This window comes from Erinaceus europaeus, chromosome 11 (assembly GCF_950295315.1).
Source record: "Erinaceus europaeus chromosome 11, mEriEur2.1, whole genome shotgun sequence".
NCBI lineage: Eukaryota > Metazoa > Chordata > Mammalia > Eulipotyphla > Erinaceidae > Erinaceus > Erinaceus europaeus.
In genome coordinates, this window is record NC_080172.1 from 62566273 (window position 1) to 62579806 (window position 13534).

A 13534-nucleotide genomic window follows, 5' to 3' on the forward strand; every position below is an offset into this window, starting at 1 on the left:
TAAAGCTCTTGGCCAGTGGTAGTTGGTAGTGGTAGATGGCCAGCCTATGTAAATGCTACATATGATACAACTAATACTGTTGTATTATTATTTTTAAAAATTTTGAACTCTTGGTTTTCTTTTAGATATATTAATTTCCATTAATGTCCCAAATGAGGAAGTAACCCTCTGGAAACTTAGAGAGAGGACTGGAAATACCAGTGTCCTCCCCATTTATAGTGGAAACTAAGGCAAAGCGAAACTAAACAAATGGGTGAGGGTAGATAGCATAATGGTCATGCAAAGATACTCTCAAGCCTGAGGCTCCAAAGACCCAGGTTCAATCCCCTGCACCACCATAAGCCAGAGCTGAGCAGTGCTCTGGCAAAAAAAGAAACTAAACAACTTACCTCAAATCACATAGTTAATAATAAGTGGTAAAAGCTAGAATTTGAATCCTGCATTCTGGTTACAGAGCTGAGCATGCACCAAGTACAAATGGCCTGGTGAAAGAGATGACCTTTTTCACACTATGACTAAAATCAAGAGATAAATGAATCTAAAAAAGAAATAACAATAGTACCACTAACACTATTATTAATATACAGCACAAAGTACCACACATGTCATAAGGTTCTTTATAACTGTGGAGTAATTTAATCCTTATAACAACCTTATGAAAACAGGCACTGTTAAAATTAAGTAATTGATTTATGATGTACATTTTTTCCAGATTTGACATATCTGAAATGAAGATTTATGCAAACGATGCTATATTTTAGTTTAATCCAAGTGTGTGTCTACTGAGCACAAATATGAAACCCCATTTCCAGCAATAAATAGAATTTGAATCCACAGACACTTCAAATCAAAGCTCATTTAATGGGAATTAAATGAAAAAGGAAATCTCTTTGTAAAGAAGACTCTAACAGGACCTGTCTCCTCAGGGAATGCTTAGGTTTCCCAAACTTTACTTTCAATATGTACTTATGTTGCTTTGAGTGTGGAGGTGGCAAGAATATGTGTTTGGGGTGGGAAACAAAGTCAGAGAGAAGCAGATGTAAAAATATTTCCTAAAATAAAAATATCCTCCCAAAGTAAGTAATTAGCCACATATTACTAATTAAATATCAGAATCTGATTAAACTCCCCAAAACAGCAGAAGTTTAACAGCATTAATAAACTAAAGGGGTAGGGGCCAGGTGGTAGCATACCTGGTTAAGTGCAGGTGTTACACTTGTTCCCACTCGAAGGGGGAAAAGCTTCAGTGGTGTGTGTGCATGTGCGCCCATGTCCCTCCTCTATCTCCTCCTTACTAATTTCTCATGTTTTGTTATGCCATTTTCTTCTTTTTTTAATACAGTTTTTATTATTTTTATTAAGAGAGAAACTGAAAGGGGAAAGGGAGAGAGACACCTACAGCCCTGTTTCCTCTATCTCCTCTTTACCTCTCAATTTGTTTCTATACAATAAAAAATAAATATACAAAATATTTTAATGTATAAAAAATAAGGGGGGTAAAAAAATAAAAAATTAAAAAGGGGGTGAAGTATTCAGAAATATAAAATGTTTTCTAAAACTATGAGTGGAATAGGCCAGTGAAATAGCTCATTTGATTAGTGTGCTGCTTTTTCATATGCAAAACCCAGGTTCAAGCTCAGCTCCCACTGCACTAAAGAAGTTTTGTTGCTGTGTGTAGTGTGGTAGTCTTCTTACTTTCCCTCTCCCTTCCTCCCCCCTCCCTCTCCTTCTTCCCTCCCCATCCCTCCTTACCCCCCCACCTCTCTCTCTCCCTCTCCCTGCTTTTCTACCTATATTTAAAATATTAAATTAAAAAAATAAAACTGAAAAGGAACAATTCTTTTCCCTTCAGTGAGCAAAATCATTAAATTTCCAAGTTCATGGCCATGCCAAAAATAGCTGGCAGAGAGAACGCAAATGGCTTTGTGCCAGAATAAAAAACTAGGCTCACAACATTCCTAAACATCAACCAACGAGCAGCAGATTGATTTTGCCATTCCCAATATACGAGGATGACATTTCAAAGTCTAAAAGGTAGGTCATAAAGGAGGGGCCAGGCCGCCTACTCAATAATTTGCTTCTTTTAAAAGGCAGCAGTAATACGTGATCATTGTTAGGTTTCTAAAGCTTAAAGTTTCAGGGAAATTAAGAAACACACCAATTTCAGCCCTCAAACTTCATTAAATAAAATAATCATGATGGTTAGTTGGAATCGGTTTTTCCATTTGGTCTCACCCTGCTTTTGGAGTGGCAAAAATAGCTAAGGATTTCCAGCAAAAACTTACTCAAAACAGCAATTATCATACCTATCATACAAAGGGTAAGTGGCAAAAACAAAATCAAAGTAGCAAAGAAGAAAAGAGGCTGCTTAGCCTACTGAGGGCATATCACTGGAACTCAGAAATCTTGTTACTTAAAGTCAAAGAAACAAACAAACAAAAAAGTGTAGTTATTTTCTCTAAGCTCCAAATTCTTTATTTGTAATCCTTGTAAGAATTATTATTAAATTAACTTTCTCCATAGCCACCATTACTATTTCTCAGTCTATTCCTCAATTTAAAAAGGTGGGGAGGATGTTATAAGAGGTGGCACAGTAGAAAAAGCATTGGACTCTCAAGCGTGAGGTCCTGAGTTCAATCCCCAGCAGCACATGCACCAGAGTGATGTCTGGTTCCCTAGCTCCTTCTCTGCCTCCCTATCTTCTTCATAAATAAATAAAATCTTTTTAAAAGGGAAGGGGAGAGAGAAATCCTGTAAATACTGAAATTTGTTTTTTGCCTCCAGGGTTATTGCTGGGGAATCCACTGCTCCTGGAGGCTATTTTTTCCCCTTTATTGTCCCCCCCTTTTAAAATTGTTGTTTTTTGGTTATTGTTGTTGTTTTGGTTATTACTGTTGTTGTTACTGCTGTCAATGTCATTGGATAGGACAGAGAGAAATGGAGAGAGGAGGGGAGACAGAGCGGGGGGGGGGGGGGGAGAAATGTAAGACACTTGCAAACCTGTTTCACCACTTGTGAAGCGACGCCCCTCCAAGTGTGGAGCCGGGGACTTGAACTGGAATCCTTACAGCAGTCCTTGAGCCTCAAGCCAAGTGCGCTTAACCTGCTGCACTACCACCCGACCCCCAAATACTGAATTTTTTATTCTACTCTACATCTATAGCTAGGAGATTAAATCAGATTACTCTTCTATGTATCTTCCTAGTTATCACATTCTAACAGCTGGGCAATTGGAAAAATAATTCACTACTAAAACACAGGGAAGAAAAAGTTGTCAGTATTTACTTTAGTAGAAAAATAGTATTAGGGTGCCAGGCAGTGGTGCACCCAGTAGAGCATACATGTTACAATGCTCAAAGACTGGGGTTCAAGCCCCTGGTCCCCACGAAGCGATGCTGCAAATACCTCTCTCTTCTCTCTCCTCTTTGCCTCTTGATTTGTCTCTAAGAAGGAAAGAAAGGAAGGAAGGAAGGAAGGAAGGAAGGAAGGAAGGAAGGAAGGAAGGAAGGGAGGGAGGGAGGGAGGGAGGGAGGGAGGGAGGGAGGGAGGGAGGGAGGGAAGAAGGAAGGAAGGAAGGAAGGAAGGAAGGAAGGAAGGAAGGAAGGGAGGGAGGGAGGAAGGGTACTGATGTCCTTTATGGGTCCCTTCTTTGATAATATAGTCCATCATAAGAAAAAAAAAAAAAATACTAAGTGGAACCAGGGAGGTAGTACAGGGGTAGACGGCATTCCTTGCATGCATGAGACCTGGGTTCATGCCCTAGCACCACATATAAATGACAGCACAAACAGAAGATCAAAAGTTGCAGAAAAGTGTCCCTCTCACACATATTAAAAAAACAAAAAACTAAAACAAAACTAAACAGGCTACAATTACCATAGTTAGGTGGGAGGAAAAAATGCCAGTCTTTTGAGTTTCTGGACTCCAAATTACCTTATATTGGAAAATCCTCTCAAAGTCATAAAGCTTTAGTCTACTCAAACCCAAAGCAAGCTGATGGTGGAATGACTTAACAAATCATTCTCTAGCCATATTATTCCATACTCTTGTTTCTTCCTGCCTATCTCAGAGGTATTAAACCTAATCTACAAGATCAGAGCAGCAATAAAAGTCCAACTCCCTGCATCTAGGATTTCAGTGAACGTTTTACTGTCAGTTGAAATTAGACTGCTTATTTGTCTAGAATAAACTGAAAATATGCTTTCCTTCTCTGGGCCTTGTTCTTCCATGCATAACTGTGATCTCAGTTTTAAATGGCCAATTAGTTTGCTCAAAATGAAAGAGTATACACAATACATATTCAGTAAGTACAAAGAAAAAACACGATTTTTAAGGAATATACTTAATGCCTTTTAAAATTACTTCAACAGTCAACAAATAAAATTGGTTTACAGAGATCTTTCTTGAAGCAAATTACCAGTGGATTAAAAACACTGAAAATCTATTGCACCAAAGTAAAAAAAAACTCTGGGGTGAGGAGAAGGGTAGATTTTCAGCTTCACTATAGGGATGTGGGGGTAGGGACAGAGACCTTTGGTAGCAGGAATGGTGTTAATATACACTTCTATTAAAACAAAACAACTGAAACTCTTGGTCTCCACAAAACAGAACACTCAAATGACAAATTAAAATAATAAGGAAAGGAGCACAGACCAAGAACTTAACACTGAAAATATGCAAATGAGCTACATATAGAGAAAGCTAAGCAATCAGAACTGTTTATCTAAAAATCCCCATTTCACTTTCAGAGAAAATTCAAATTTACATCATGAAATAATCCTTATCTTGACTGCTCTGCCTCTTTCAATTTTAAAATTGTTTCTGCTACTACAAGAAGATGAACTTTATCTTTGACAGGGCAGACTAGCAGTTAAAGAACATCTGCAGGCACTAACTAGAAAAAGATCAAGAATTGATGAACCCTCAGTTGCAATCTTCTTTTTACTTCTCCAGTGCTCAGAATGGAATGTACAACTGAGTTCTTCAGTGCACCTGTAGAATGTACACATTCTACATACATATGAGGATGGGGGGGGCAGGGAAGGCTACTCAAAGGTGAATATTAGAAGCAAAAGAAACTGGAACTTGTGGCCTGGAAGGTAGCGCAGCGATAAAGCTTTGGACTCTCAAGTGTGAAGTCTAGAGTTCGATCCCCGCAGCACGCTTGCCAGAGTGATATGTGGTTCTTTCTCTCTCTCCTGTATTTCTCATAAATAAATAAAATCTTTAAGGAAAAAAAAAGAAGAGAAAAGAAAAGAAAAGAAACTGGAATATAAGCCTCCAAACTGTCAACAAATGATTTTCAAAGCTAGTCAAGTTGTCTAGGGCAACAAGAAACTAGAAACCAAAACCCCAAGGAATTTCTTTACAAAATCTCACTGAAGTAACAAACATCATAGTTGTATAAAACCATAGAACTATAAAAAGTGAGGGTGGATCAGAAGAACTCAGTATTAAGGTATCAATATGGGGCTGGGTGGTAGTGCACTGAGTAGAGCATACTAGTCACCATGTGCAAGGACTTGGGTTCAAGCCCTTGGTCTCCACCTCCAGGGGAAGCTTCACAAGCAACAGAGCACTGCTGTAGATTTCTCTTTCTCTCTCGTTCTCTCTCTCTCTCCTTCTCCCTCTCCGACCTCTCCTCCCTTCTCAATTTCTATTTCTGTCATAAAAAATAAGTAAAGCTTTTTCAAAAAAAAAAAAAAAAATCAAGCTATCAATACTACCGAAATTAATTTACAGATTTAGTGCAATCTCCATAGAAAACCAAAAAGAAATTTTTTAGAAATAAAGTAATCTTAAATTCAAGTGGAATCTCAAAGAATTCTAAATAACCAAAACAGCCTCAAAACAGAAGCTGGCAATTTTACACTTCATTTCAAAATGTATTACAAAACTACAAATAATCAAAGTGATATGGTAAACACTTGGACATGTGGTGAAAAATCTCTGACTAGGATATCCTGGGAGGTGGCACAATAGGTAAGCAAGCCTTGGTCTCTCAAGCATGAGGTTCTGAATTCAACAGCAATCATTCTATGTGCCAGAGTGATGCTCTGGTTCTCTCTCCGATGAAATAAATCTTAAAAAAAAAAAAAAAAAAAAAGACTCTGGCCTCTGCATGCACAAGAAAATTTACTTCATAGTCTAAAATCAACTCAAAATGAAACAAAGGTCTAAATATACAAGCTAAAATTATATAAACTTTTAGAAGAAAACAGAGAAGAAAGTTCAAAAGAATTTGGTTTGGTAATAATTTCTTAGATATAACAAAGGCACATACAACAAACCTATTCCTAACTATAAACCGAAAAGTTGAAAAAAGGAACTTAAATGCTTATATGTCAATGTTCATTATAGCTTTACTGATGTCAAAAATGTGGAAACAACCCATGTGTCCATTAATGGATAAATGGAGAAGCAAAATGTTATTTGCATACAATGAAATATAATTCAGCCATAAAAGAAATGAAAATATGTTGGGGAGATGTGATATTGAACTCCTAAGACAGCAACGTTGTAAAACAGTATTTCCACAATAAAAATTTAAACTGCAGCCCAGGAGAAGGTGATACTGTGGATAGAGCATAGGACTTGAAAGTCCCAATTCTGATCCATAGCATGATCTTCCTCCCATCCCCTCTCATTAATAAAAAAAAAAGAAAGAAAGAAAGAAAGAAAGAAAGAAAGAAAGAAAGAAAGGAAGGAAGGAAGGAAGGAAAAGAAAGAAAGAACTCTTTTTTTAAAAAGTATAACATGTGATCCAGGAGGCGGCGCAATGGATAAAGCACTGGATTCTCAAGCATGAGATCCCGAGTTCAATCCCCAGCAGCACATGTACCAGAGTGATATCTGGTTCTTTCTCTCTCTCCTATCTTTCTCATTAATAAATAAACAAAATCTTTAATGAATTAAATAAATTTCAATAATCTTAAAAACTGTACGCAAAGATAAAGTGTTGGTATCTTCTAATTCTGCTTTTAAAAACCCCTTCTGTTTCATTTGGTTTAAATCCCCCCTGCTTAACACTGTATTCTATTTACATAACCACTGTATTCTATTTACATAACCACTGCCGTCTATTTACATAAATCACTTTTACATTTACATAAAGCACCACCTTCCCTCCAGGGCATTGGTGGTTTAGTGGTAGAATTCTCACCTGCTCCACCCCCTCTCCTTGAAACACCCTGATCCTCTCCTTGTCACACCCTGATTTTCACCAGTCATTTTTCTCTCCACCCTCTCTGCATCACATCCTGTTCACACCCTACTTGGGAAGTATATATAAAGACAACATTGTTCGTTTTAGTGAGTTGTTAGTTTAGTCTAGCTTGGTATAGAATGCGCTGTGTCCTGCATGAATAAAGAGATACTGCGTACAGCTCAACCAGTCCCTGGTCGTCTGTTACCCGCCCATGAAGCCAGCCCGGCGAAAACAACATAGCCCATCGAAAACAACAATAAAGGGACAAATATTTTATAATTCCATTTAAATGTATCAACTAGAACTGACAGATTCATAGAGATAGGAAGTAAAACAGTTTACCAGTGGTAGGAAAATGGATGAGTTACTGTTTAATGCTTACAGAATTTCTATTTTGGGTGACTAAAAATCTGGTTAAGATTAAGCAAAAATTATCAATATATTTAACAATACTGAATGATAAACTTAAAATGGCACTACAGCTTTTGATGGAGACTTATGGAAGTATGAAACCATTCTCAAAACTTATGTAGTATTATAAAGCAATGGTAAAAACACTAAAATCTGAATTTTAAAAAGTAGTTAAAATGTTACATAGATTACACCACAATTAGTAAAAAGAATATATATTTTCTCAGACCTTTTACAAGTTAAAATATCCTTGTATTATTTTCACACATAATGCCAAATTCTTAGTTAAGTTTTTTTTTTTTTTGCCTCCAGGGTTATTACTGGGGTTTAGTGCCTGCACTATGAATCCACTGCTCCTAGAGGCTATTTTTCCCATTTTGTTGCCCTTGTTGCTGTCATTTTATTATTGTTGTCATTGCTGTTGTTGGATAGGACAAAGAGAAATCGAGAGAGAAGGGTAGACAGAGGGGAGAGAAAGACGCCTGCAGACCTGTTTTACCACCTGTAAGGTGATCCCCTTGCAGGTGGGGAGCCAGGGAAGGAGGGGGTCGAACCCGGATCGTTACACTGCGGGTCCTTGAGCTTTGCACTTAACCTGCTGCACTACTTGCCTAACCCCCAGTTAAGAATTTATTTCTTCAAAGTTATAGGCATTTGGCATGTTGGAATTATCTCCTGATAAACATATTTTATGGTTATTTATTTATTTTGCCTCCAGGGTTATCGCTGAGGCTTGGTGCCTCCACCGCTCCTGGAGGCCATTTTTCTCATTTTGTTGCCCCTGTCATTATTATTATTATTATTGCTGCTGTTGTTATTGGATAGGACAGAAAAATCGAGAGATGGGGAAGACAGAGAGGGGGAGAGACAGACACCTGCAGATCTGCTTCACCGCTTGTAAAGCAACCCCCCTCCTGCAGGTGGGAATCCGGGGGGCCAAACCGGGATCCTTATGCCCATCCTTGTGTTTTGCCCCATGTGCACTTAACCTGCTGTGCTACTGCCCAGTCCCCAGTTATCATTTTTAATATTTTATTTACTTACTTTTTAAATTTTTTAAATTTTTGTATTTATTTTCTATTGGACAGAGACAGAAAAATTGAGAATGGAGAGGGAGACAGAGGGGGAATGAGAGAAACAACTGCAGTCCTGCTGCTTCACCACTTGGGAGGCTTTCCCCCTGCAGGTGGGGATCAAGGGCTTGAACCCCCGCCCTTGTGCGCTGTAACCAGGTGTGCCCTCGCCTGGCCCCTGGTTACCGTTTTTGGGTTTTTTTCTCCACCAATTTTGACTGAGTGAGAGTATAAGATTTGCATTTCATGTATGTCCATTAAAATGAAATGCTATATTCCTTTATTTACTAAACAGAAATGATTAAGAAATAAAAGCTCACTTAAAAAAGCTTTTCCCCTCAAGCCGGGAGGTAATATAGCTGGGAAAGTGCTGAACTCTCAAATATGAGGTCCTAAGGTAGATCCCCAGCACTGCACCTGCCTGAGTGAGGCTTTAGTTTGTCCCCCCACCCCCAGCCCCTTTTCTTTCTCTCATAAACATAAATTTTAAAAAAGAGAGAATTCCCCTTTTCATTAAGTTTTGTTTCTCAATTATGGTACAGATAAAACTGTATATACTACCATTTAAGTACTGGCCAATGATAATTAAATATGAAAAAGGTAGCCATGTTAGAAGCATCTATCTGGAAATATAAATCACTAAAGTACAAGGAACATGGTGTTAGCTCAATCTAGAATAATAAAATAAATTTCAAGTATTATAGACAATGTTAAAACAGGAAGAGACTTTTGCAAACATCAAATCAAATTCTCACTATTATGTAAGAAAGAAAGAAAAGTATATGTGAATAAAATGTTGCTAGAGTTAAGTGTAGAGTTATTCCTAAAGCATCTTACCTGCCAAGTCAGGGCATGGCATGTGAGAGGGTAGCAATGTGTCCAAATCCAATATATAAGCATCCTTATATATTGTTTTTAACAAACAAAAAAAATTAAATGAGAGGTTTGGGTATAATGGTACTAAAGAAAGAACCAGGAAAGAACCAGAAGAACCAGAACTATTTTTTAAAAAAGAAAAAGAGATGCTAATATAATTCAAGTATGAACAACCTTCAAAATCAGACTGAATTAGTATTATGATAAATTTCAGAAATAACACAATGTTATATATTTAATAATGTCACATATGGAATGAACTAAAACATTACTATCCTGACATCTGTAAACAAATTCATTGTTATATGGATTCTTGTGTAAATATATTAAATACAAGAGTAGATTGTTAGACTAAGATATGTTTTTTAGAGCTGGGGTAGATAGCATAATGCTTATGCAAACAGACTCTCATGCCTGAGGCTTCAAAGTCCCAGGCTCAATCCCCTGCACCACCATAAACCAGAGCTAATTAATGCTCCAGTTTTTAAAAAAAAAAAAAAAGAGAGAGACATTTGTCACTTGCCTGTAGTAACGTGACTGTAAATAGGTTGAGCACACTGCTTTGGAAACGTGACTAGCAGAACCAAAGTCAATGACCTTCACTCGGTAGGGCTGGCGGACTGGGTCAACCAGCATTATGTTTTCAGGCTTAAGGTCGGCGTGAATCAAACCAAGGCTCTTGAGCTTCATCAGCGCTGTAGCCACCTGCTGTAAAATTGGTCGGATGTACTTCAGTGGCAGTGGGCTAAACTTGTTCTGCTTTAAGAAATCATACAAGTTCTGCTCCAGCATCTCAAACACAAGGCAGGTGTGATTCTTATGCTGAAAGCACTCATAGGAACGGACAAAATTATACTCATCAGCATTTTCACTACTTAGGCGGGAAAGAATGCTCACTTCAATCTGTCCTTGTCTGGCATAAGAGGGGTGGTTCTTCAAGATTTTAATAGCCACAATTTCCTTGGTGCTCCGCTTCCAGCACTTAGCCACCTGACCAAATGTCCCCCGGCCTAGGAACTCCAGGACTTCATAGCTGTTGGTCATAGAGCAAAGGATCTCATGCTGTACCAGCTGGTAATCTCCTTCTCCACTAGAACTGCTACTCTTTGTGGTCACAGTGGTGGTCGTGGCAGCAGCACCCACCACAGTCCTGTTTTGCAGCATGAGAGGGGGATGTTCTTCTATGATCTGCACACTACCGTTGCTGTCAACTTCTTCACTTTTTCTTTTCAATCCACATTTTTGATATGGCTCAAGCAAAGAAACGTTTCTGTGAGTGAGGGTTTGGCTGCTTTGGAAGGTGGATGTAGCAGCAGTGGCAGAGCTGTCAGCGGCTGTTACAACAATATGCTCCACTGCAGGAGCTGGGAGGAGGAGGCCCTGGTCGTAAGCAGGAAGGTTGAAATTTGCTACCTGGTGAGAGGAGTTGGCTTGTCCTTGTGTGGCTGGGAGGGTTTTGTTGTGGGTATAGTATTTGTCGTTGCTGCTCTGTCCTGAAACATCCCAGCCAGAGGGCTCTATTTTCAGTTTCTTTGCACTGCAGAAGGCACTCGACGACACTGATGGGGGGGAAAACACCTGCAGCTGTGATGCCATACCTACATCGAAAGGAAGTGAAAATTAGGCCTTCAACTTTATACTACCCTTCAATTAGCACATAAGAAAACTTACAGTTTAGAAAAACCACAAGTAAACATGAATCTGGCCAGGTGTTTATACATTTCCTAATGCATGTTTCCTGCTTTAGAAGGATAAACCTTTAACTACACATCCTTAATCACTTTTTGAGACTTAGCAACAATGTGGACATTTGTTAGAATATGAATATATATGATGGTTTATAAAATAATAATGGTAGGCCCAGGAGATGGTGGTGAGTAGGGTGCTGAACTCAGAAGCATGAGTTTGATGGACTGGTTCTCTGTTTCTCTCCTTCTTTCTCCCTCTCCCTCTTTTTCTCTCTTCCTTTATCTTGTGTTAATAAACAAAGGATGGCAGAGATAGCATAATGGCTATGCAAAATACTGTCATGCCTAAGGCTCCAAAGTCCAAAATCCAATCCCCCACACCACTTTAAGCCAGAACTGAGCACTGCTCTAGTCTCTGTTTCTCTCATTAATGTAAAAATAACAATAATGATGATGACAATAAATATATTTTAAAGTAATAAATGAATAAATAAGATCTATAATAATAATAGTTTAGATGAAATCACTTACTAAGTGCCAAGGATAGTTTAAGTACTTTACATACACTACGTCATGTAAGTCTCACCACAACCCTTTGAAAAAGATATTATTTCCATTTTACAGATGAAGGAATGAAGGTGAAGAGAGGTTAAAATAACACAGCTACTAAGTGTCAGCACTGAAAGTCAAATACAGGTTCTTTGGTTCCAGAGCTCATTGCACAGCTGTCTTCATACTGCCCTAATTAACTTTTTAGTCAATTATTTAAACTTACATATATACGGTATGCTTATAAGACCCAAGAATAAACCAAATCTGGGCAAGATCTATAACTTTGCTAATTAATAGGTCCATTCTGTAAGGAATCTCTTTGGGTGGTGGTTTCTTTTGCTATGCAAAAGCATTTGTCATACATCAGCCAAAGGCTAGTAAACTACATATATAGAGTTCACCAAACTCAGCAACAACAAAAAAAAAAGACCCCATCCAAAAGTGGGGAGAAACTATGATCAGTGCTTTCATTAAAGAAGAGATCCAAAAGGGCAACAGACATATGAAAAAGTGCTCCAAGTCATTGACTGTCAGAGAAATGCAAATAAAGACAAAAATGAGATATCATTCCACACATTAGAAAAAAAAAATTAAAAGAATGTCATACATTAGAAAGGATAGTAACAACAAATGCTGGAGAGGTTGTCACATAAGGGACCCTCCTGCACTGCTGATGGGAATGTAAATTGGTCCAACCCCTGTGGAGAGCAGTCTAGAGAATTCTCAGAAGGCTAGAAATAGACCTATCCTGTTACTCAGCAATTTCTCTTAGAGATACATCCTAAGGAACAAAACATATCCATACAAAAAGATCTGTGTATACCTGTGTTGATAGCAACACAATTTGTAATAGTCAACCTAGAAGCAACCTAGGTGTCCAACAACAGATGAGTGGCTGAGAAAGCTGTGATATATATCATGATACATATATATATATAGCTACTATGATGAATTCACCTTCTTTACCTTGCCTCATCTTGGCTGGAGTCTAAAGGAATCATGTACAGTGAAATAAGCCAGAAAGAAAAAGATGAATACAGGATTATCTCACTCATAGACAGAAGTTGAAAAGTAAGAAGAGAATGGGAAAATACAAAGTAGAACTTGGGCTAGGCTTGGTGTACAGCACACCAAAGTGAAGGACTCTGGCGGGGGGTGGGGGGGGAGGGAGCTTTACAGGTCCTGGTTCATGATGGTGGAGAACCTAGGCTGAGGATGAGAGTATTTTGCAGAAAACTGAAAATTTTTACACACGTACCAACAAGTGTCTTTACTATAAACCATTAATCACAATAAAAGTTAAAAAATAAAGTAACAGGTCCAAAAAGATAGCCAGAAACCACAAGGCAAATCTAGCAGATGAAGTCTAACACAAACATACTCCAAAATATGACCAACACAAAGCACAAGAGGGAAACATGCAGAACTTAGCAAACAGCATACATGAAGAAGTTTCTGTTTATAAAAGAATCATGATGCAGTAATGTTTCCCTTCCCTCAAAAAGCTGATTCAATCTTTTATTTTATTTTTTTAATCGCCACCAGGGTTATCGCTCGGGCTCATTGCTGGCACTACAAATCCAATGCTCCTGGTGGCCATTTTTCCCTTTCTATTTTTATTTGACAGTACAGAAAGAATTTGAGAAGGGAGGGAAAACAGAGAGGGAGAAAGACACTTGCAGACCTGCTTCACTTCTTGTGAAGTGTCCCCCCTTCCTCCTGCAAAT

The 13534-nt window shown here is 38.3% G+C and overlaps 1 protein-coding gene and 1 long non-coding RNA gene across 4 annotated transcripts in view; both read right to left on the bottom strand.

The window, feature by feature from the left end:
• LOC132541380 (uncharacterized) overlaps positions 1–13534 on the bottom strand; it is a 621539-nt gene that overhangs the window by 592691 nt on the left and 15314 nt on the right. The window lies entirely within an intron of this gene.
• Positions 1–13534, bottom strand: part of HIPK1 (homeodomain interacting protein kinase 1) — a 65027-nt gene that overhangs the window by 41236 nt on the left and 10257 nt on the right. For all 3 annotated transcript variants that reach the window (XM_060201845.1, XM_060201844.1, XM_007530184.2), the window contains exon 2: positions 10091–11165. In XM_060201845.1, coding sequence (XP_060057828.1) covers positions 10091–11163 — 1073 coding nt within the window. In that variant the 5' untranslated portion in view covers positions 11164–11165. The remainder of the gene's footprint in view (positions 1–10090; positions 11166–13534) is intronic.